Source organism: Aulostomus chinensis, chromosome 17 (genome assembly GCF_037954235.1).
Source record: "Aulostomus chinensis isolate RoL2024-O1b breed Wild chromosome 17, RoL_Achi_v1.0, whole genome shotgun sequence".
Lineage (NCBI taxonomy): Eukaryota > Metazoa > Chordata > Actinopteri > Syngnathiformes > Aulostomidae > Aulostomus > Aulostomus chinensis.
Genome location: NC_141336.1, coordinates 9,315,569 through 9,339,588, shown reverse-complemented (window position 1 = coordinate 9,339,588; position 24,020 = coordinate 9,315,569). Strand labels below are relative to the sequence as shown.

Sequence of the window (24,020 nt, the reverse complement as noted above, 5' to 3'; positions counted from 1 at the left end):
TCTGTAGTTGCAAGGAATACTACAATCAAGGGTTAAATTGTTTAATTCAATATTTCATTTATATGCCATTGTTACGTTACAAAGCGGTACGGTGGTGTAGTGGTTAGCACTGTTGCCTAACAGCAAGAAGGTTTGTGTTAGGACTACTAGTCCGAGTGAGTAGTAGGACCCAAAAAGGCTAACACCAAGCACAGAAACAAGGAGTCGTCGAACCGACAAAAGATTTAATAATCAAAAACAAAACCACAGTAACAACCAAAACAATACCAAGTTCTAACTAAACACAAAATCACCCCTAAACTAAATAATCTACTACACCGTGGCGAGCGGGTAGGAAAAACAAACAAACTAACTATGGATAAGCTAACTAAAGACGGAACCACACTGGGAACGATACAAGAGAAAACAACACTACAAACACTGGGACTTAAAAAAACAAGGAAACTAGCACAAGGTACATGATCTCGAAAAATGCAGACAAAATGGCTGGAAAGTCAGGAAACAATCAAAACAATCTGGCGGCGAAGCCGCCAAGCTGCTGAAGAGCAGGGAGAATAATTACCGAGATGAGCCTCAGGTGCGCAGTGGGCCTGCTGCACCGCCAGACCACACCTCCACAGCGGAGACAGGAGGAAGACAAAAAAAAAACATGAAACAAAACACAAGCAATAATAAGTCCAACTCATAACAGTTTGGGTTTGAGCCCCAGCTCGGGCACGGATCTTTCTGTGTGGAGTTTGCATGTTTTCTCTGTGGCTGTGTGGGTTCTCTTCGGGTACTCTGGCTTCCTCTCACAGTCCAAAGACATGCAAATGAGGGCTAGGCTGATTGATACTCTAAATTGACCGGAGGCGTGGCTGTGAGTGTGAATGGTTGTTGTTATATATTGGCCCTGCAATGGACTGCTTCTCTCCCGATGTCAGCTGGAAAGGGCTCCAGCCCCCCCGACCCTCAACATATAAGTGGTATAGACACTGGACAGATGGGTCCATATATAGGTGTGTACAAAATGTGAAAATATGCAGTGTGCAAAAATGTTCAGAATCCGAATGCTTAATTGTCATTGTATTCAAAGTACAGTGAAATTAAAAAGTGCTGTACAAATCTTGCTAGTAAAGTGCAATCATGTTATCAAACTTCAACGTGCCATTATTAAAGTGCATAGTTACATTGTTTGTGAAAATCCCAAATATTATGAACCCAGCTGTGCAATATTAACAATGCTAAATCTGACAGTCACAGGTAACAAAGCACTCTTTGTTTCAAAGTTTAACAGAGAAAACTTAAACTCATTGCTTACATTTCGTTAACTGCAGGAGGAGCTTGGTGTGATGAGATATCAGATCTTGCAGCTGTACAGCAACAGACGGCGAACACAGCAGTATGGAAAGACCTCCACATCAACACAGAGAGAAAGGTTCAAAACTACAAACTGCCCAATATTGAAGATGAGAGTCCAAAGAATTAAAACTATCTTGGATGAGACAGGGATGAGCTTTCTTGTAAAACTCTTTAACCACTAAGGCTATTGTTGCTTGTTACTGCTTTTACTGTCTACACTTTTTCTTTTTAAGATCAATATGCTCAGCTTGATTTCGGTCAGTGTTCAGTCAGCAGCACCTGCTTGTTCAAGGATTATTAAAGAGATATGCCTGTTTTTTTTGGGAATACTCTTACTGTCATAAAACCCACAGGAAACAGATGACTGCTAGTTAGCTTAAAACAATGAATGGATGGGGAGGGTCAGCATACCTCTGTCAAATTGAATTCTTTAAACTGCAACAGTTGGTAAAACTCTCACCACTCGTGACATAAATTGTGTGATGCATATCACATCCTGTTAAACTATTGTGTTTTACATCAGACAGACATGTTAGCATCTGTCTACTGTTGTGCAGCAGTGATCCAGCAGAGGCAGATGGAAGACAGAGTCAGTGCAACTGTTCATCTGCACCAGCAGCCTCCCATGCCAGAGGAAAACTGCTCCTTCATTGTTTCCTGCAGGGTCTCAAGGCAGGACTGAGCGAAGGCACAGGTGAGCCCCCTCCATTGACAGGGTTCAATAGAGGTTTGTATATAAAAATATTTGTCTTTTGCCCATCTTTGTACCGAATTCTACTCTCACAACTACAATGAGAAACACGGAAAAATGTGCCACCGTTTTTAAATTAGTTTCCTTGAGTAACGACAACACAAACTAATCATTTGCTGCCAAGAGAGACTTTTGTTTTAAGACTGCTTTGATTAATAATTTGTGTTTAATATGTTTTTCCAACAAAAACGTCAATTTACTTGTTGGAAAATCTTGAATTATGACAACTGCTTTTCCAGAAACTACAACTTTGCAACTATTTCACATTTGGGAGGTCTGCGTTTATGTTATATGTCTGCGTTTGTAAACTGGAAGTTTGGTTTTCACATGTGCATTGCAGATTTAATGTCCCCTTCAGTGATGGAATATCAGGGCCATATGAGTGGTGGCAACTTTAACATTCATGTATTTTTCAAATAGATGCACGACATCAGGTGGTGATGCAGCTGCTCCACTCTGAGTGGGAGTATGTTTCAACCTTGAACCAGCTTTATGAAAAATACAAAACACCATCAGCTCACCAGATTACTGCAGAATCATAGTAAGTGTTCAGTCTTTCTTTGTCTTGAAGGAAAGGCAGAGAATGCAACATGAATGAAGAAAGGATCAGTTCTTTTGAAGAGAGACAGATGATCTCTTTACCTGTCAGCGTGACGACCCTAAAATTATGATAATAGCACTGCAGTATTTTATATACAACCAGTCAAACACTGTGAATTTTCATTTTGCATATCAAGGCCAGTCATTAACTGGTGCAAAGAAGAATTGCCAGAAGTCACTTTGAAACACTACATTATAACTGTATGTCCCACCAATGTGTACCAGTCACAATGACCTTTGACCTCCCAAATCACTTCTTGTCATTCTCGAGTCACAAGGACATTCATGACAAATTTGAGGTCATTCCTTCAAGGAATTGGAAATAATGTGTCAAAGTAAAGTGACAGTGACCTTTGACAAGCAAAATCTTTTCAGGTGATGTGGTCCAATTGCATCTAAAATTTGAAGAAATTAGCTTCATATATCACATTGACAGTAGAACATTTCATTCATTACACCAGGCTTTTTGTCGATGTTTTTTTTTTTAAACTTATTTGCTAATAAAGTTTCAAACATATAATTCAAAGCGGACTCCATTTTGTACCACGATATCTTGGAAACTTCAAATTGGTTGTTCGATCACCACTCCTCTCTGCAAAGCATTACTTTGATTATTAGTAATTGTCAGAAGTGATACATTAGTCATAATGCTGATTAAATGTCATTTAAATAAAGGAAGGGACAGACAGTTGTTACCCTTGTCTTAGAGAAAGGACAAAGAAAGTGAAGGTGTCAGGTACTTTGACACTGGACAATGTACAATATATGTTAACTTAAAGTTAAATAGTAGAGGTCCATATGTTGTTCATTGTAATAAAGCTCTATGTTTGGTGTTATGATGCAGTCAGACATACCTGAAGTTTGTGGAGCAGCTCTTACAGCGACACCTGCTCTTCAGGAACACTTTGCAGGAGCGATTATCTGTTGAACGCTGGAAATCTCTGGTGGGAGACATACTGGTAGAGCTGATTGGCCACAACGATGTGAGTGATTGCTTTTTCATGACTCAGGCAGTCAATTTGAACACAGCATGTTCATCATCAGCTCATGTTTGATCATCCAGACAGCTTTTTCTGAAATGTACTTGGGATACACAACCACACTGGCGTCCTTCCTTTCGCTGGAGTTCAACAGAGTGAATCATCCTGAGAAAAGGCACCAATTACAGGTATTACACTTTTTATTTCAGTAATTTAAATGTAACAGGCTGTTCGGGTTTGAGCATATTCTGTCTGTTTTCACAGAGTGGCCAGATGGAAAGAGAGGAAATGAAAGTGCTCTCACTGCTGTTGACGCCCATCTCTCGCATCCACAGTTACCTGAGCCACATTCAGGTGAGTCAGAGAGACGGGTCTACACTGACCCTAAATTTGAAGTGGGTCAAAGATGATGAAACTGCAGCAATGAAAGGAACTGAAAACCCCAACTGAATGCTTCAGCACTGAAAATAAAATCAGAGAAAATTGGAGGACAAAATTAAATAATTATAAGGTTTTCAACAGTTCACTGCAGGGAGATGGGGAAGAGGAGTAAAGGGGGAGGGCTGTCAACATACACTGACCTCAACCACATATTTAATGCTCTAAGGCCATTCAGCACATTTTACACATTTTAAATTTTTTAGTTTTTTTTTTTAAAAATTCTTTTTTGGTCATTTTGGGCAGAGTTGTTTTTGGCAGGCATTTTAGATTTAGTTTTAGTCTTAGTCTTTTGGACTAAATGCTTCTTAGTTTCAGTCACATTTTAGTAATTTCTATCCTTGATATTTTGTCTAGTTTTAGTCGACGAAAACTCAAAGGTTTTAGTCAAATATCAAAGATACCTATAAATAAAAGATATATGTGTATGTACTTAATAGACCAGTACAGGTGTTAGAATGAAGCACACTGAAACTGATCTAACTTTCAGAGGTGAGTTTTTTCCCCTCTTCTTCTTTCTCTACCTTTTACTTTTATTATTTTGTTGCAGAAGCAGACAACACACTGGCACACAATGAGTATTCTATCACAATAAAATAGGATTAAACAAAAAAATAAAAGCACACTTGACTTCCATATAAATGACCACGTCCTAGATATTGGCTTTAGCTGCTGTTATTGGTTAAAGCATCCACGCGTGTTGTTTACGATAGGGAACAGCAGCAGGTCTGAAGACTACCGTGTTTCCCAGTCCCACAAACATGGGTCAAAGCATTTCACTTGCCACCCGTCCACAAATGGACAGGGGTTTTATTCATAACGTGCTAAATTAATAGAAGGGCTGGTTTAAATGAGCCAACATTAGCGGGGCCCCTGGCAGCCCCATTCATTCTAGCTTTAGCATGTAGCACTAGGAAGCGCTCTCTGCACCACGGGGGAGGTGTAACCACCACCACCACCACAAAACTTTAGGCTTAATACAAAAAAAGAAAATGTCTCACAGGGCTGGCCTAACATTGACTAAAGCTATGCTTTAATCATCCCTCTTTTTACGACCACCCGACACCGCTGCTGCTGCCATGGTGTGTGTCTCGTCCGCTGCAGACTTGTCTGTGTGTGTGTGTGTGTGTGTGTGTGGGCGAGAGAGAGGCTTTTAGTGCGTGTGTATTGATGATGGGGGCGTGACCATTAGGACCAACAGCTACAGCTGGCTCCATTCTGATGGTTGAGCTCTTGATTGATATTGCATGCATGTTATACTTGCCGGGAAAAAAAAACGCATGTTTTGAAACTTTGATCGTCAACCCACTAACAATTTAGTCTCGTCTCATTCTCGTCAGACGAAAATGTATACAATTTCGTCACATTTTAGTCTTTATAGGGCTTTGGTGACGTTCGTCTTAGTCTCATTTTCGTCATGGAAAAAAGGGGTCTGACGTAATTTTCGTTTTCGTCCAGCGTGACAAAAACAACACTGGTTTTGGGGGGCTTTTAAAGATTCAACCCCAAAACGATCAAAAAAGATAAAATATATTTTTTACAAAAAATTGAAAATATTTTGTCTTTTTTGATTGTTTCGGGGTTGAATCTTTAAAATCCCCTCAAAATGATAAAAAAGACCAAAATATTTTTAGTTTTGATTTTTTTTTAATATTTTGTTTTTTTGAATGTTTTGGGGGGATTTTAAAGATTCAACCCCAGCTCTAAGCATAAAAATATGCCATTTAACCCACAAAAAGGGAGATTTTTTTTATTACAAAGCCACCAGAGCACAAAAGATGCATTGCATTATGTCTGGGCGTCATTTGCTTTTACCTGCAAATTTGAAGTTTTGTTTCTTTTTTTGATTGTGTAAAAAACAAACAATATACAACAGAAGACAAGTGTGACATTAAAACCAACTCCTAGAGAAGACACTACTCCGACTACTACTACTACTACTATTAATAATAATAATAATAATTATTATTATTGGGCTGCACGGTGGTGCAGTGGTTAGCACTGTGGCCTCACAGCAAGAAGGTTCCGGGTTCGAGTCCCGGCTCGGCCACGGGATCTTTCTGTGTGGAGTTTGTATGTTCTCCCCGTGTCTGCGTGGGTTCTCTCCGGGTACTCCGGCTTCCTCCCACAGTCCAAAAACATGCACTTGGGGACTAGGCTAATTGAATACTCTAAATTGACCGTAGGTATGACTGTGAGTGTGAATGGTTGTTCGTCTCTCTATGTTGGCCCTGCGATGGACTGGCGACCTGTCCAGGGTGTACCCTGCCTCTCGCCCGTTGACGCTGGGATAGGCTCCAGCCCCCCCGCGACCCTTAATGTGTAGGAATAAGCGGACGATGGATGGATTATTATTATCATTATTAGGGCTGCATGGTGGTGCAGTGGTTAGCACTGTGGCCTCACAGCGAGAAGGTTGCGGGTTCGAGTCCCGGCTCGGGCACGGGATCTTTCTGTGTGGAGTCTGCATGTTCTCCCCGTGCCTGTGTGGGTTCTCTCCGGGTACTCTGGCTTCCTCCCACAGTCTAAAGACATGCAAATGGAGACTAGGCTGATTGATACTCTAAAATGATCAGAAAGATCCCTTGCCTGAGCCGGGGCTCGAACTGGGAACTTACTTGCTGTGAGTGCTAACCACTGCACCACTGTTCTGCCTGGCAGAGAGAACAAAATACCTAATAAATAAATGGAAAGGAAAAAGGTATAATATGAGTTGTGTGAATTTGAACATAAGTGTTGCCCTAAATGGTTACAAGATGTGATTGAGGAGGGCATAGAGTGGGTCCCCAGGCTGGCCTAGCCTGTACTACACGCCTTAGGCAGGGCATGGCTCAGAGGTGAGGAAATTCAAACAGATTTTGCTGTTGCTGATTTACGACTTACATGACAGTAAATTTTGGTTGTTATTTGTGTATTGATGAGGTTGCATCTGGGATTTCCCAGTATCACACAGCCCCTTAAATGTCTGACCTGGAGTATGAGACTATGGCAAGCGGCTTAGTGACAGAGTGTTTTTGCAGCGCACCTGTCTGAAGCGGGAGGCTGCAGCAGCTGCCTCTGTCTCCATCAGTTAATTCCCCACCTTGTTACTGATAGAAGACAAATCTTCCTTCCTTACACAGGAAACAGCTCCACAACCATTCTGTCTTCACTGACAGCAACAGTAAAAGGAGGATGAGCGCAGAGTTGATTGTCTTCTGGAGTCTGATTGATAAAATTGTTAACATTGTAGTGTGGGCTGAGGAGGTATAGTGTGGTGCAAGAGCAAAGGCTTAAAAGGTTATTGCTCAGATCAATACTATCACCTGGCCTGAAACTGCAACCCAAAGATTATGAAGCCATTGCTATCACCGCTGGACAACAGGATTAGCCTTGTGGTCAATTACAACTTCGCTGTTACTTTTCATGCCAGGTGCAAAGGATGTCTTTATTTGCATTATCTACAGCAGCCTCCCCTCGTCCGGTTCTTGCAACAACCAGCTGAAAATTGCAGGATTATGTATTGTCCACTGGTGTATCCCACCTCTCACCCAATGTCAGCTGGGATAGGCTCCAGCCTCCCCCACCTCCCCACCCTGCAACCCTTACAGCTAAGCAGTATAGAAAATGGATGGATGGATGCTCTTGGGAGCATACAGCAATTTACACTACAGAATGCATCACACCAATAAATATATGTGATCGGGATTATTTGGCATGTTAGTGTAGTGTAAGACCCCCCACCCCCACCCCAATTTGGCATTATGTCAAATAAATAGCACTTAAAGAGCTAAAGTTCAGTGAGTCAGTGGAACATGGGCCCACTGATTATTCGAATTTTTTTTGGTAACATTTAGATTTTAATATTAACACTCCATCTCTAGAACTTGCTGCAGTGGACCAGCAAAGAACACCCTGACTGCAGCCTCCTGTTGGGAACAGAGCGAGCACTGAGAAGTGTTCTGTTGAGCTGTCATGTGATCTTGGAAGAAGATATTCGATGGGATGAAGAAGGACAAATGTAAGAAATTCATCATAAAGATTAGTCTAGTACAGTGGCCCTGAAGTGCAAAACACAAAAACAAAAAAAGATATCACAAACACTAAAGTGAAATCACAACTGCAGATGAGCAAACACAAATGCAAAAATAAAAACACAAATGCAAAAAAGAAAACAAAAACTCAAAAGAGAAAACCCAAATGCAAAAGGAGAAAACACAACAACATTAACTCTTACGGAAAAGGTAGGTACCCTCGTTTGGCATAAATCAACGCTGAGCATACAACGTAACTGCCCATGTCTTTGGCCAAAAGTACTGTATTTTTTCCTTCTTTGCCTGCAAGCAGAAGGCGCCAAGGTGGAAAGAGATCAAAGATGTAGTGCTCAAACTATGGGAAAGAGTTCCTGGAAAAGCCAAGGCTGGAGGCATGACACACTCACACACACACACACACACACACACACACACACACACACACACACACACACACACACACACACACGAGATTCCCAAAGACAATATGATAGGATTGCCCTCCTCACCTCAGCTAATGGAGCTTAGTTCCGTCGCCTGAATGGTCCTGCTCCCCTTAACAAACACTTCAGTGTGTGCATACTTCTATTGATGTCATGAAAGGCTGACAGCATATCAAGTATGACATCATATCTATGCCCAACATTAAAGTACGGTTTGATAATATTTACTCTGAACTCTGAAACACCAATCACACTCATGTTTTGAGTCCAGTGAGTTGAGGAAGAGTAAAAAGGCTGACAATCAGTGTGGATTCGTGCCACCCGAAGGTACCTACCTTTTTCGTAAGACTTAATGTTGTTGTGTTTTCTGTTTTGCAGTTGTGTTTTCTGTTTTGCTGTTGTGTTTTGACTTTTGTGTGTGTGTTTTCTCATTTGCAGTAGCAATTTATCTTTTGTGTTTGTTTTTTTGCACTTCAGGGCCACCATAGAGGCCTTGCCTTGTTTATCACACTTAAACAGAGTGTAAACTCTCATTTGTGTTCACGTGACTGACAGATGCTGTGATGCAGTGACAGGAGAGTCACCTGCGGACTGCTGGAGCCGAGAGCCTCAGAAGAACAGGGAGAATGCAGCTCAGAGGTGAGTAATAGCATCTACTGGCTGTAGATGGCAGGCAATATAGGATTTTTATGTGTCTTCTTTATGTACAGTAATCACAAGGCAAATTTCAACCTATTGTTTAATAGGTTTTTGGGTCAAAATGACTGTTACTATAGTTGTGCTTAGCAGCTGCAACTATCATATGAGGAAATTGTATATGTCAAAGACTGTCAACGTAAATTTTTAAATTATGTTACTGACTGACTAAGATTCTGTTGGTGACATCATTGACACATCTACATCAAAATCAGCTTAATAATATGACATAACAAATGTTCTCATGATTGTCAGCATGATTTGTGAACATGTTAACACACACACATACACACAAATCCTACAACACTTTATTAAATTAAAAGGTCTCTTCTTTAGGGATCATTTAATGCTTTCAGGAACTGAAAATAGATCGCTGCAGTGATATGTTTGTAGGTATACGACTGGCAGCATAGCTCGTATAAATGCTGGTATCGCTTCTTGCACTCATCTTACTTGAACCTCAATGTTTCACACTCTCAAGAGTCGTTTTGGGCAGCCAGTGTGATCTATTTCCTAGAGATTTTATATGAGTTTGAGATCAATTATCACATAGTTATTTTCTCAACACACTGAGAATCTGCAGTTGAGGCGAACCAAAACTATGATAAACACATTTAAATTTTCAAATTTGTGAACGATGTTATGCAGTAAATTTGGTCACATGGCATCATTTTTTTTATGTTGTGTTCTAAGTGGTTTTGATTTCCATCATTGCCAAAATGAAATTTCCTATTCCAGTAGAAAAATGTGCAAACAAGCTTCTAATGTCAAACTCTGCAGCTTCATTATTCAGCACAGTGCAGCTCAAACATGTTGTCAGTGTTAGAGGTACAGTAACATCCTCTGTCAACTCCAGAAACAACCAACAGGCTGTTGCCCTCTCTAACAGTCTCAGCGACTGCCACGCCATGCGTCTGGAGTGCTGGTCCTGCAGCCCAGTGAGGAGGAAGGCCTGTGGGAAGGACCAGGCAGCTTTAAATGAGCCCAGCCATGACTGCAGACGTGCCCATTGCACCCTCCTCACTCCGGAGACTCCAGGATGGGGAGAGAACAGCGACTCTGGTCAGGGCACTTTCAGCCAGCCCACTGCCAAAGGTACCAACTTTGAGGGCTATGAGACAGACCCAGAAGACACCTCAGCCTTTGACTACTCCTCGGTGACCTCCGGCAGCCCTGATGGCACCCTGCACAGGGAGATGATAGGCAGCAACAGTGAGGAGGAGGACAGCCAAGTGCCAGTGCTGTTAAAGCCGTCCTGCAGCCAACAGCAACAGTCCACTGAGGAGCCTAAAGAGAGGACTGTTTGTCTCCGCTGGCAGATCCCCAGACTGACCCCTCACCCTTCTCTCAGAAACCCCATGAGGCAGTGTGGGGATGGGCCTCGGCCGGGCCTCATCAGCTCATATGGGAAGAAGCTGGTGAGCATCAGGAAGGGGTCGCCCCCTCTACATCCTAACAGTGCCTTCAGACCCATCTGGGATGACCCTTCCAAACAGGTATTCAGGCACACTGTTGTATGAACACTTGAAGACCCATGGCAGCTTTCATGCCATTTTAGGTGTGTTTGTGCACAGTTTGGTACATATTGCGGTTTAAAGTGCAGTTTTCTGTTCATTTCATTTTTTTCTGTTGTTGTTATGACACACGCTTCAAAACATTTTCATGCGAAACATAAACAATAAAACAGTAGTAAGAAAAATCAAAGATTTCTTTTAAAACTATTTTTTAAAGAAGTCAGTCCACAACTTTGGGCCAGATGCAACATGGAAAAACAGAGGGGATTTGCTTAAAGAATCAGTAAATATTTCATAAAACAATTTGACAGAATGGGCAGCACGATGGTGCAGTGGTCAGCACTGTCGCCTCACAGCAAGAATGTTCCGAGCCCCAGCTCAGGCACAAGATCTTTCTGTGTGGAGTGTCCATGTTCTCTCCAGTTACTTCAGCTTCCTCCCACAGTTTAAAGATATGCAAGAGGGGACGAGGCTGATCGATACTCTAAATTGGCCGTAGGTGTGGCTGAGTGTGAATGGTTGTCTGTCTATATGTTTTGGCCCTACGATGGACTGGTGACCCGTCCAGGGTGAACCCCGCCTCCAACCGAAAGCTGCTGGGATAGGCTCCAGCCCCCCCCCCCCCCCCCCACGACCCTTGCAAGGATAAGTGGAAGAAAATGGATGGATGGAGTTTGACAGAATGAGAGGAGGCAATTCATTTGAGTCTGTAGTCTGACCTTCAGCTCCATTGACCACTGTGTCTATGGAATCAGCAGTGGTTGGAGGAAAACAGACAGAAGAGGTGTCCACTTTGTTCTCGCTGTCTAGCTGTGGCTCCATTGACCACTGTATGTACATCAGCAGTGAGTGGACTTTTGCAGACTGTATAGATGCAACTCTGCAAATGGCCATCATTTTTCTAAGATGGTTAAGACAGGTTTAAGCTGCTGTCTGAGAATTTGGTCAGGTTCTCCATAATAACAGCAGGTCATCCAAAGAAGTGGATCTTGTCTTCCAAATGCAGACACGACCCTGGAGTTAACCAAAAGGACTCAATTTCTCTCTCTAGCTTCTTAACTCATTAGTTCCTTCTGGATTCCATATGCTGTTGCCCAAGGAAGCCTGTCCTGATTGAAAAACTCCAACCTGTCCTTTGCTTCAGCCTCAGGAACAGGACCAGGACCAGACTCCCATTGGTGATCATGATGAACAAGACAGTGCGCTCATTGAAACTGGATATGGATATATCTAGTAAAATATACAGCCTAATAATTCAACATTTACAGAATATTGAAAATCAGTTATTCTCAAAGACATGTAGTCAAGGGTTGAGCATCTCAAGCAGAAACTGTTCTTTAATCAATGGGAACAATTTGACGTTTCTGTGAGGGTGAGGCTAATGAGCTATATGTAGCCTATGTGTGTGCATGCAGCAAATACACACAATCTAATTTGACTTTAGTTTCCCATGGGACCAAAAAAATCGAGTTCACACGTCTTAACCTTGGGGTGGACATTAAATGGTAAATTTTTTGTGGTTTAGTGTGACAACCCCAATTTCTACTGTCTTCTGAGGCTGAAAAATTAAGGTTTGAGTGGACATTGACACTTCTATCAAATTTTTTTTCAGAGGGCCATTTATGGACTCATTTTATATAGCGCTTTTCTACCTTAGCGGCACTCAAAGCGCTTTACAGTGTCATCTCATTCACACACACACACAGTTGGTGGAGGCTACCATGCAAGGCGCCAACCTACTCATCAGGAGCAATTACAGGTTCAGTATCTTGCTCAAGGACACTTCATCATGGTCACCGGGGTCGAGGATCAAACCAGCAACCTTTCGGTTGCTAGACGGCCACTCTACCCCTGAGCCATGCCGCCCACAACCATTTAGGTTTTGGTTTGGTTATGAAAATGAAATATAAATATGTATGTATATATTGTAGGTTTAGATCTTTTCTAAATAGGTTCATAAATGTTGACCAGGAGGATTTTGAGACTGAGGCTCTTGTCGGTCGAACTACTGCAGAACCCCCTTTATTTGTCTGCCTCAAATGACTTTGGGCTGGTATGGACTGTTAAAATTTAACATTTCCTCTAATCTTTAGCCTCTAGTTAGATGCAGACCTGAAGCTCCACAGTATCTTTGACTCAGATCCTACATAACTTTTTCTTTCAGATTTTTCTAATTACATGTGAATATATAATGAAATAACATATAGTATAGTATAATAACATATAGTATAGTATAACGAAATGACACCAAAGTAGTATATTTCAAACCATAAAACAGAGAACAAAAAACATAATGAAGCTCCAACTCTACTGATGCTGCACACATTCAAATGTATAAATCTGGTGCTCCTAGTGATCATTCACTTGCATGTATTGATTGTCCATAAAGTGTTTAAATTTTTGAGATGATAGTGAAAGTGGTCAAAATGCCTCATTGGTGTTAAGAAATATTTTACACCTGCCATACAAGACTGAAAATCCTTTAAAAAACAATTTAGAAACATACATAGATTTGGATCAGAGGTGGCAGGTGTGGAACACAATCCATCCATACATCCATTTTGTATCGCTTATCCTGTTAAGGGTCAGGGGGCGAGAGCCTATCCCAGCAGCCTTCAGGTGAGAGGCAGGGTTCACCCTGGACGGGTTGCCAGTCCATTGTAGGGCCAACACATAGAGACAGACAACCATTCACACGCACACTTATGGAGGTGACAGGGTTAACCACTGCACCACTGTGCCACCCTTGGATCATAATATTTTTTATGGTATTTTTTAAACAGTATTAGAATGAAAACATAAAATCTTTTAGTTCATAAACTGTATTGTCTTGGGGGCAAACACACACACACACACACACACACACACACACACACACACACTGCAGTTATGATTCCAACAGCAATAAGCAAGATTCATAATCTAACCCTGGGGTAACAAATTGTAATGCATATTGCAAAAAACACTTTCTCTATGTAAATACACAGTGGCCCAATACTAATATTTGAATTTTCGCATCACAAGGTTTTGAAACAACATGGATTATATACGGTAATAAAAAAATCATGTAGCCTCATATTATGTATCCACCTTCAGATATCCTGTGACAGAATATTTTCTTGACAGGTCTGTGCCTTCATTTTTTCTCTTCCTTATAAATTATCAGGCTGATTCGGCTCCAGAGAAGGACAGCAGACAAGGTTTCATACCCATTCAAGCTTCAGCCAGGCTCAGGTTCCAGATGTTCAAGCCCAGCAGAGAAGGTCTCAGGTTAGTTTTCTCTGGGTTGCACTTTCAGTATAACCTGACATTTACAGTCATGACTCAATCACAATTCTACACTGTAAGTAAATAGTATTTGACAGTTTTTTCACCATCTCTTCAGACCAGGCCTGACTCAGCAGCAAGGTGGCCTTACACCTCCACCTCTGGGTACTGGTGGAATGTGGGACGACACTGAAGACAGTGAGGAGCCCTACAGCACCGTTTGACCCCAACAGGGACCAGGACACACAGAAATGCTGCTGCAAAAGTCTACTGTGTAACATCAGTGGAGACTCCTTGTGCTGCATTTTGTGCCTAAAACAGCAGCACCACAAATCCGAGATGCAAGTTAAAATGTGTTTTTTTTCCATCAGCATTTCCTCATAGCTTTCTATTATAAAAAAACCCCCACTTTAATACTGTTAAATGTAGCCTTATTAAGGATTATTCCATGTCTGCCTGAAGTTGAATAGAAGTATTACATAACAGTTTATAATATTTAATAGGGAGCAGGACTGGATTGTAATATTTGACCATCCATAGTCTTATAATTTTATGGAGGACCTCTGATGTTGGGGGAAGAAAATAAATGTATGGATTACAACTGTATGCTCTGATCACCACAGATTTGTAAACATCATTCATGGCCATACACAGCTGTGGAGGACTATCACAACCATTTTCAAAGAGTTTGTTTCACCTTAGACAGGTATAAGATTTTATTTATAGCATCATTTCTTTCATAAGATTTAAATCGGCTGTACACCTTTGAGCAATATGAGGAGACTTGTTTTTGTTACCACACATGTCAAATAAAAAGGAAAGAATCCTATGTACATCATTTAGTGGATAAGTTTAAATATAAATAAAAAAGCTTGTTCGGTCCACCTGAATTTATTTTGTAATTAAGAACTTAAAATTCATGTTTCAATTATGTACAAAAAGTGGGATTTAGCGATTGTGAACTGCCAAAAAATTACGGATTTACATCAATATAATCACTTGATGTGAAATTTAAAAAAAAAAAGGAAAACTCCAAAACAAACCAACAAAATTAATTTGTGTATCACCAGAAAAGCAGTTACAAAAATGTCGGCATATATTAAAAATCCTTGCTAACAGTTTCCAAATAAGTGTGAGGATTATGAATTGAATCGCATGATTTTTAACTGTACACACATTTTTTTAAACTAAGATAAGCACGTTTTCTTTTTCTCTTTGGACACCAGAGGGCTTCCACAGTTTGACTTGTAATGCCTGTTTAGCAAACAGGCAGTTACAGTAAAAAGAGGAGAAATTAGTTGTTCAGTACAAAATAAGACTAGGCGATTTATTAATTTTATGAAGACCATTAATACAAAGCAGTTAAAAAGACCACATACCATCAAATAAACCAACTACTGGGCGAAGCTGTGATAGTGCCACTGAAGGAAAAATATTGTGTTATTCTGAAATGGAGTTTCATAAAACACTGAAAATCACGGTGATCCCACAAAAACTGACTTCTAGGGAAATTCAGAGGGGACAGAACATGAGTGAAGACAAGTTGGTTTAGCTCTGGCTGAATTAGTTTCTCCACATCTTTTAAAGGAACACAACAACTTTTTAGGTAATAACTTGTCCATTCTCCCGAGTACCAGACAAGGAGATGGACACTCTTCTCTCCTCTGTGTGGTGCATAAGGCAGCTAAGATCCACAGACTAGCTGACTACTTGTTAGCTTAGCACCATGACTTGTTGTGAATGGAGGTGTTAGAATACCTCAGGAAATACATCAAATACTCTTTTCTCCAATGCGGTCTTTGCATGCATTAATATAAACAGACTTGTGCAAATATTTATTAAGAACTAAGATTTTCAAATTTCCAGATATTATTCAGAAATCAGACAAAGCCAGAACTAATTTCCTACAGGGTGCAGTAACTTCACACAGCACTGCTGAAGTCATATGGACAAACAAAGTTTTTATTGATCACTAGAAGAGAGACAACTGCTTCTGATCAATTGAGCAGCTGTATCAAATCTTGTCAAGTCTAATTCTTAAATTATAATGTCTTGTCATTTTAAATGTTTTTTCCTAACAAATGATATATTCAATCCTAGTTATATTAATGCAGACAAAGACCATTTGAATTTAGTCTGATGACATTTGAAAGAGGTATACTAACCAGCCCATCCACTAACCATTTATGTTGCTAAGGTAACTAATGACCAACCAGTGTGAATGGCATGTACACAAGGGCATTTCCCAAAAAGCTGGTGAGTTCCCTTAAAAACAAATATATCAATATCTAAAAAAAACCCCAACTCAGCTGATATCCAGCTTGTGGTGGTCATCATACACCTGTAGGTGTTCCTGTCATCTCTAATCTATGGAGGTGGTTGAATGGAGAGTTGTTCCACCCTGATCCACGTAGAAATTTTGACTGCTTAGGATCACAGATTCACAAATCGGACCTCCAACAACTGTTGCTCTTCAACAGTACAGCTTAAAGTGCACAAAGTGTGTTTTCTCAGAAAAAAAAAGTCCAATTCTTCCCCTTGCTCATCAAACACCGGCGTCCAAACACATGGCAGCCGTGTTAAAATTCCAACCCCTTTAATGAGTGCAAGAATCAAAGTCTTTGAAAAGGAGAAAAAGGGAATTAATAGGATGTACAAAGTCAAGCAAATGACTAACAACAGCTTGGTGTATTAAACTGTATATTTTCATTGCTTTCAGAGTTGGGGAGAAAAAAATGGCTTTCCCAAATAATCCTCCCAGTGTTTTAACAGGAGATTGTCTGTAAGTATGTCAGTGACCTGTTTTTTTGTTTTTTTTTTAATCCAACTGTAGCAGCATTGGATTATTAGCAATATTCAATTGAACAGATGCTGATAAGGGATTAATATGGGGGGATCATCACTTTATACAAATTATTTCGTAAGTGTATACATGTTATATATACACAGTATCCACAGACATGTACAATTTCATAGTGTATAACTTTGTTCTAAACATTATATTTATTTTGAAGCATTTTAGACATCGTTTGCTTTTCTGTAAAGTAGAAAACAAAATAAAAGGCACATCTGAGCATGATTCATGGATTTTTTTCTGTTTTCCCAAAATGAAAACACAAATGTTTCAAGCCAGAAAAAAAGACAATAAGAAAAACTTGTGTTACTAAAAAGTTCTTCTTTTTTCATGGATTTGACTTCGGAGCAGCTTCTTGTGGGAGCTGACCAGCTTTGGTGGGACGTGTTTCCAGTGCTGAGTTTCAATACCAATGAAGAGTTGATCAGAGCGGAGAGCACAGTGTCAGACAGCAGCACACACCGAGATGGAATCAGTTAAGACATCAGCTTTGAGGAAACCTTGCCAGCTTTCTCTTTGTTGTTGCTGGCTGCTGACTTTGCCAAAGCTCGATGTGCAAACCGAGTGTTGTCATCTCGTTCAGGAGAGGACAGGAGCCTGGGGTCTAAGGTCACTGCTTTTGGGTTTATAAAGGCAACGTTTTGTGGCTGCAGCACAAAAATCTGTCTACACAGTCACAGTGAACAGAGTGGGCAGGCGGGGGGGGGGGGGGGGCATTCGTTGCCTCCTTTTTGTGTCACATTTGAAAAAAATCTAATCCCTTATCCCCCTGCATAAAATAAGACTTTGGCAACTGTTTTCTTTTCCATAAATAGGAAAAACAAGTTCCTGCCTGCTGCTCACAGTGAACAAGCGGTGGAGGACTCCAGGATGAATGATGGCACCCAAAGAAGTGGGCATCAGTTGAGGCTACTAAGATCCGAGGCAACACCCACCTTGGTGTTCGAGTGGAAGTTGGGGCAAAGTTAAGAGTGTGAGAACTTTAATCAACATTCCTGCTCTGTACAGTCACTGAACTCCTCCTCCTTCAATCACTCTTTGTTTATTTGCTGGCACACCGGTGTGGGTTCTCATTGGCATAGAGGGTTTTTGATGAAAGCAGAGCTACTGATCCCCTGAGAGGCACAGCAGAGGGTGTGATTGGTCAATACAGGGCAGCAGGATGGTGGAGTTTAGAGAATCTGTGAGCAGTGTTTCTGATCAGTAGCTTTGAACAAGTCCACCTTTTGCATTGCAAGGTCACATGGAGGTGACCAGACTCATTGGCTGCTGTCAGTGTTTTCTACCAATGAGAGGCTTTGTAAAGGTGGCTGCAGCAGCTCCCTCTTGTATGTCTTTGGTGGGAGTTTGGGGAGTTGCGGGCTGGAGTTGTGGCGTGGAGGCACAGGTGGAGCAGTGATGGGAACAGGTAAAGGGCACAAGCTATTCTGGCTGGCACTGAGTGGGCAGCTCCGCCTTGGCACGCGAGGTGACGGTGTGCTGGGTGGGGTGTTGGGGGAACTGGGGGTGCTGTTGAAGTCCCAGTGGTATCGCCCCACAGGGGAAGGCTGCAGATTAAGTGGGTAGTTGATGAAGATTTCTGGGGGGCGCTGGGGCACTGGGGGAGGTGTGTCTGGCAGAGGGTCACGAGGAGGTGGCGGTGGAGGGCTGGGCAGAGGGCTGTCGCTGGGGCCATTGTAGATCAGCAGTCGAGGCTGGTTCCTGGGAAGTGGTGGGGGTAGCCGCGGAGGGATGGCTGGGGGGCTGTCTGACCTGGAGATCAGCTGTGATACAGACAGACATGTATGAAGTCAGATTCAACACTGTCAAACAGGACACCTTCACATCATCAACGGAGATTTTCTTATATATGGAACAGACAACTTTAACGCTCTGTCCCATATATAAGAAAGCCTTATAAAACTTCCAACAAATGCAACAGAAAATCAGACCTTAAAAGACAACCGTACTAAGAAGTACTTTCTGTGTTCTTGTTAGACTTAGACTGTTACTTTAACAAAGGTGGTTATGTTTTCAGTGTCTGGTACTTGAAGTTTTTGTGTAGTCATGGTGACAAACAGAAAAACACATTCAATTTTGGGGCAAATCAGGTCAGTTCAAGCAATGGTAAAAAAGTAATGTGGCAGGACAGAGGTATTATGTGTCAGGCTGTCATCTGTCCATTCTTTTTAACACGATATTTCTGGAGCAACTCATGTTAACTTCTTAAGATTTTGCACAAATATCCACTTTTACAAACTGACATTTTCAGGGGTTCAACCTGAAATCTTGTGCAATCTAGCACCGCATGGGCTATGTAGACCTGGCTTCTGGGAACAAGGGCCAGTATTTTAGGGTTTTCATTGCAGCCAGTGGATATCTGTTCAATGACTGTCTGCTGTTTATTGATTACACTCCATATAGCAACAGACATTTGCATGGAGTCAAAAGACAACAAATGGATTGTTTCATTAAATTGTCAGACTCCAGCCATTTTTCCAACCTTGCATTTCAACCAGTACATTTTGTTTGCATACTCAAAATACAGCAACTGTACCCTTGCAAAATTGGGGGAAAGCACATCCTATTTGGGAAACTTGTTCGTATATTTATAGTAAATCTTGACAATGACTCAAACTAATAATACAACAGACCTGCTAATCATTAAAACTCACCATTTTCAGCATTTATGTTGCTACAAGCTAGCTAGCCATGAGTGTGTTGTTTTACTTGGCGGGGAGGGTTTTGAAATCAATGTCATGCATAAATGTGGAAGGGCAACAAATGCCACAACATCATCTGCAGCTAAAGTGGTCTCTCCCATTCTCATGAACACCAGATGCCTGGAAGAAATTTCATTTAATCTGGAACAAACATCCACTATGCATTGATATTGCATGGCACTATATTCACAAAATAAACTGGACATGATGCCAGGACTTAGGTTCTACATCATCTCAGTGAATCTCATCACCATTTTTGTTCTCCAAAATACACAAGAGTATTATAATATTCAGAAAGAAAAGGTGTACCACTCGTACTTTGACTTCAGACATGGTATCTTTTCTTCGTGGTGGCAGAGGTGGTGGCTTAAGCAATTCCTCTCCAAGCTGGTGGAGGCTGCCACAAGACACCGACTGGAACTCTAAGAGGAGAAAAAACAAAAACTTTCAGGTTTAAAAAAATAGAATTTTAAAATGATATCTAATGTAAAGAGAGCCAGAAACATACTTTGATCAAGAGTAACAGAAGTGAACTGAAGTAGCATCTGTGAGTACAAATCTGAAAATCAAAAACTCACTTGAAGGCGGAAGCAGAACTGGAGCAAATATGGAGTTGGTACCTGTCAAATTCAAACAGGTAGGAGGAATATTTTGTTTCAAAAGAAAGGTTTGTGCTTTACATTTGGCATTAAAGTCCACTGTTAAATGCCATCTGCTTTTTTTTAAACTTTTACACAACATTTTGTTTCATAAGCAGATGAATTCTGTTTTTTTATATGACAAATATTATGACAATATAATGGTGCAGATAACATGCTTTTTTTGCAAAATGAACAGGAAACTGTCACATGAATTCCAATACTAACACAAAATTAATAAAATAACACAGGTCTGTGAAACTGTGTGAAATTATAAAATGTCACAATCCAGCGATAATGGGCTGATTGTGAGCTCACCACCATAGGAGATGCTGAGGTCGTGATCCATGAAGACCGAGCTGAGATCTGAGGATGCAGACTGTGGGGGTGTGGGCGTGTTTGGAGAAGTGGGTACAGATGCGGATACCAGCGTGTCTGGCTCAGTCTCTGCGATGCTCCGGAAAGTGATTTTGTGAGGTGGTTCCCTCTCAAGGGGGACAGGATGGCCCTTTAGGGTACCAGAGGTAGATGTTCGCACAGGCCGGATCCCCGGAGATTTGAGAGTGTAAATGGTCTTCCTGGGCTGAAGGAGGAGAGCAGATTGAACTGTCAAGACCGAAACAACTCATGTTGTTGAAATGCTACAAGTTTGGTTTGCTAGCGCTTTTTGACCTCTTCAGGTTGTTTTTCATTTTCCATGCACCTTGGAATTTGGTGAAATTGTGCCAGAAACCCCACTCTGCCTCTCCAAGTTTGATTTACATAAAAACCTGTTTTAAATTTCATCTGTTAGAATATTGGAAAAAAAAAATGGTTTGGCTACTTTTGGCCATTTCTTGCCTCTACTGTCAAACTAATATCAACCATTGCAAAACCATAATGGAATGGTTTCATTTTCCCATTTATTCACTTGAGCAAAAAACTCAGGCACACTCTTCTTCTGCACATTTAAAGACTTATTCACATAACTTTTTGGCACAAAAAGAAACATCCTCTGTGCGTGGGAGTTTATGGTCATCTTCTTCACAGTGATTTGTTCGGTCAGGTCAGAGTGTAGAAGAAGACTCAAAATTTGGAGCGGATGTTCCTAAGTACAATCTAGAATTAACAATTCTTCAGTCATTTCTTGGAACAGAATTTTTTGCCCTGACATTAATATACAGGGCAGTGTCAAGTCAGCCTTGGCTAACATAGATATAAATAAAGGAAAACAAAACAGCAAGATAGATATAAAACTTACTGAGTGACAATGAAAAAGGAGAGTTTTGAAAAAAACGATTCTACAGCAACACCACAATTCTGTGGTCATTTATTTACCTTTATCTTTTTTTTGATAAATCAACTTTTTGACCTCCCCAATCACAAAAACTTTGTGGGCAATATTCAGAAAAAGCGATGATACTAATTTGACGTTTGTGTTTCTACTCAGGTTTTACGTACAAAATGAGAATGCACAGAAAAAAGAGCTGGGAGGAAATGCACTTAGTGACGTGGGGATCTCTAATGAAATAACTGATGATCTCTGACAAGGAGTGGAGTACATATTTAAGGGAATGTTTTCAAAATTTTTTGGGAACACAAGATTGAAACAGGTCTCAATCTGCAATGCAAAATTAAACAGGAGATAAGTGAGGACATATAATTTTGTGTACAATGACAAACTTGTTGCAGCACCTAACTGAGATTCTTTCAGCAGATTTGAATACTGTTTTATATGAATCATCATATTCACCTAAGACAAAACAAATCTGCAGTAAAAGAGTATTCCAAATAAGTGTACAAGTTTACATAGAACTTCACAACACAGGAAACACTCACAAATCGTGGGGGTTGTCTGCAGTTCCTTGGCTCAATGTCCATCGACATGTTAAACAGGTAGTCAGAAAACTCCTTCTCACTTCTGTTTCCCATCGGGTTCAAGTTCTCAAAGAACCTCTGGGCAACAAAAACAACCTAAATTAAGCATTCAGAATCTGCATGTTATTAGTTAAAACGTTTTTATAATAGACGATCAAGAGCACTCACCCTGATGTCATGTTCCACCTTAAGGCAGTAGGGCTGATTCTGGTACTGCTGGATCTCCCCAGTGATCTCAGCTACTTTCCTCCGCTTGCTGAAGTTGATCAGCTCTTTGCCGTAACGTTTGAGGAAGTCTGGGTTCCCTTCCTCCGTCTTCAGGATGTTGGTTAAATAGATACCTGTGGATGAGGATGAGTTTGACAGTGGTTATGAGACAAACACAGATCGACAGAAATCAAATGCAAAGTTGCGCATGTTCAACAATGACACAGCATAACAGTGTAGGAGGCATACCAAAGAAAGGCACACAGGGTGGGTTTATTGACTTGAGTTTAGCCAAGTATTTCTTGAAATGGTCTTGGCTCAGTTCCACAGCTTCTTCCAGGATCTTCTTTTTCCTTTCTGGTATTGCCTGTGGATACAAGAAGCACACCAATTCAACTTTAGACTGTAAAGAACGTGCGCAAAAACATCCATCAATACTTCCACGAATGTTCTACAGCTTTCTGCCTGTGTCACTGACGCTAAGTCAATAACATAGAAGGGGATCTTTGCTTTCACAGCCTGAATGTTATCAAAATTGGACACAATATAAAACAGGTGACCAGTAAACATGCCATTGTATATTTGATTCCTTTTGACACTGGAATTATATTTACAATTGTCTGTGTAGGTTCTCATTCATCCAGGTCATCGTAGATCGAAGCGAAGTAAAATCTGGTCAACTGAGCGTAAGTTTAAACTTAAACTTACGTCCAGTTGACCAGATTTTACTTTGCTTCGATCTATATTTACAATTACAATTATATTACAACTTCATGTCTATTTGCATTTTAAATTTATCAGATGCAGGCTTACATGAAGGAAGTATGTATGCTGCTCCATCTGACTGTGTCAGGAGGAAAAAAAATACTAATCCAAACACCTGACCTCATTCATGCAACGTTCTTAAGCACAAATTGGTTCTTACATACTTAAGGACTTTTTTTTAATCTATCCTTACAGTAGGGCAGCAAAGCCTGATGGTTATTTATGAATCCTTGCTGTTCACCCCTACTGTTAACCTCTTACAACACGGAAGTCTTTGCGCAACTAATATATAAATGATTGATATTTTCAAGAGCTACAAAACAGACGTTGAAGCATGGAAGTATGAATACTCATCAGGCATTGCATTAAGGGCTAAAGAAATCCTTGTGTAATCCTGTGTGTCAGATTTTCAGGATGAAGCCCTTGAGTGCAAATTTCAGGTTTGACTAATAAAATTTTGGGGCACCTGACTAAGCTGAGGCTAAGGTGTGCTAAAACCTTACCATATGTTATGTTAACATACAAAGATAGACAATTTTGGTTTGGGTGACAACGTGCCTACATGGCTATCATTTTATAATCATATATAATACTGCTATCCTACTATAATATAATTTCTGCTATTGATTGCTCTGTACTTTTTTCTGCTGCTACTTCTCTGTTTCTGCTGCTGTAACAGTGCCAATTTCCCCACTGTGGGATGAATAAAGGGTTATCTTATTTTATGTCCATCTATCCATCTATCTTCTGCTTATTCCTGTTAAGGGTCGTGGGGGGGCTGGAGCCTATCCCAGCGGCTTTCGGGCGAGAGGCAGGGTTCACCTTGGACAGGTCTGCAGTCCATCCCAAGGCCAACACATATAGACAGTCAACCATTCACACTCACATACTTATGGTCAATTTAGAGTATCCAATTAGCCTAGTCCCCATTTGCATGTCTTTGGACTGTGGGAG

At 40.8% G+C, this 24,020-nt stretch overlaps 2 protein-coding genes across 4 annotated transcripts in view; one reads left to right on the top strand and one right to left on the bottom strand.

Moving 5' to 3' along the window:
• The first annotated feature begins 920 nt into the window (after window positions 1-920).
• On the top strand, window positions 921-14,677 carry LOC147246193 (uncharacterized). The gene is made up of 12 exons (XM_086182069.1): window positions 921-998; window positions 1,317-1,417; window positions 1,899-2,035; window positions 2,513-2,633; window positions 3,537-3,675; window positions 3,756-3,860; window positions 3,937-4,026; window positions 7,974-8,110; window positions 9,122-9,205; window positions 10,119-10,758; window positions 13,943-14,046; window positions 14,162-14,677. Exons 2-12 carry the CDS (start codon window positions 1,332-1,334, stop codon window positions 14,265-14,267), a joined length of 1,749 nt encoding a protein of 582 aa, XP_086038195.1. The 5' UTR covers window positions 921-998; window positions 1,317-1,331; the 3' UTR covers window positions 14,268-14,677.
• sos2 (son of sevenless homolog 2 (Drosophila)) overlaps window positions 14,431-24,020 on the bottom strand; it is a 101,719-nt gene continuing 92,129 nt past the window's right edge. For all 3 annotated transcript variants that reach the window (XM_086182068.1, XM_086182066.1, XM_086182067.1), the window contains 7 exons: window positions 22,551-22,668; window positions 22,263-22,435; window positions 22,056-22,172; window positions 20,556-20,820; window positions 20,178-20,219; window positions 19,918-20,021; window positions 14,431-18,660 (listed from right to left, as the gene is read on the bottom strand). In XM_086182068.1, coding sequence (XP_086038194.1) covers window positions 18,157-18,660; window positions 19,918-20,021; window positions 20,178-20,219; window positions 20,556-20,820; window positions 22,056-22,172; window positions 22,263-22,435; window positions 22,551-22,668 — 1,323 coding nt within the window. In that variant the 3' untranslated portion in view covers window positions 14,431-18,156. The remainder of the gene's footprint in view (window positions 18,661-19,917; window positions 20,022-20,177; window positions 20,220-20,555; window positions 20,821-22,055; window positions 22,173-22,262; window positions 22,436-22,550; window positions 22,669-24,020) is intronic.

Coding starts and splice junctions, on each gene's coding strand:
- LOC147246193 (XM_086182069.1), top strand. CDS start 1,332: ATGAGATATCAGATCTTGCAGCTGTACAGCAACAGACGGCGAACACAG. Junction 2,036..2,512: donor AGGACTGAGCGAAGGCACAG/GTGAGCCCCCTC, acceptor TTTTTCAAATAG/ATGCACGACATCAGGTGGTG. Junction 2,634..3,536: donor CAGATTACTGCAGAATCATA/GTAAGTGTTCAG, acceptor GTTATGATGCAG/TCAGACATACCTGAAGTTTG.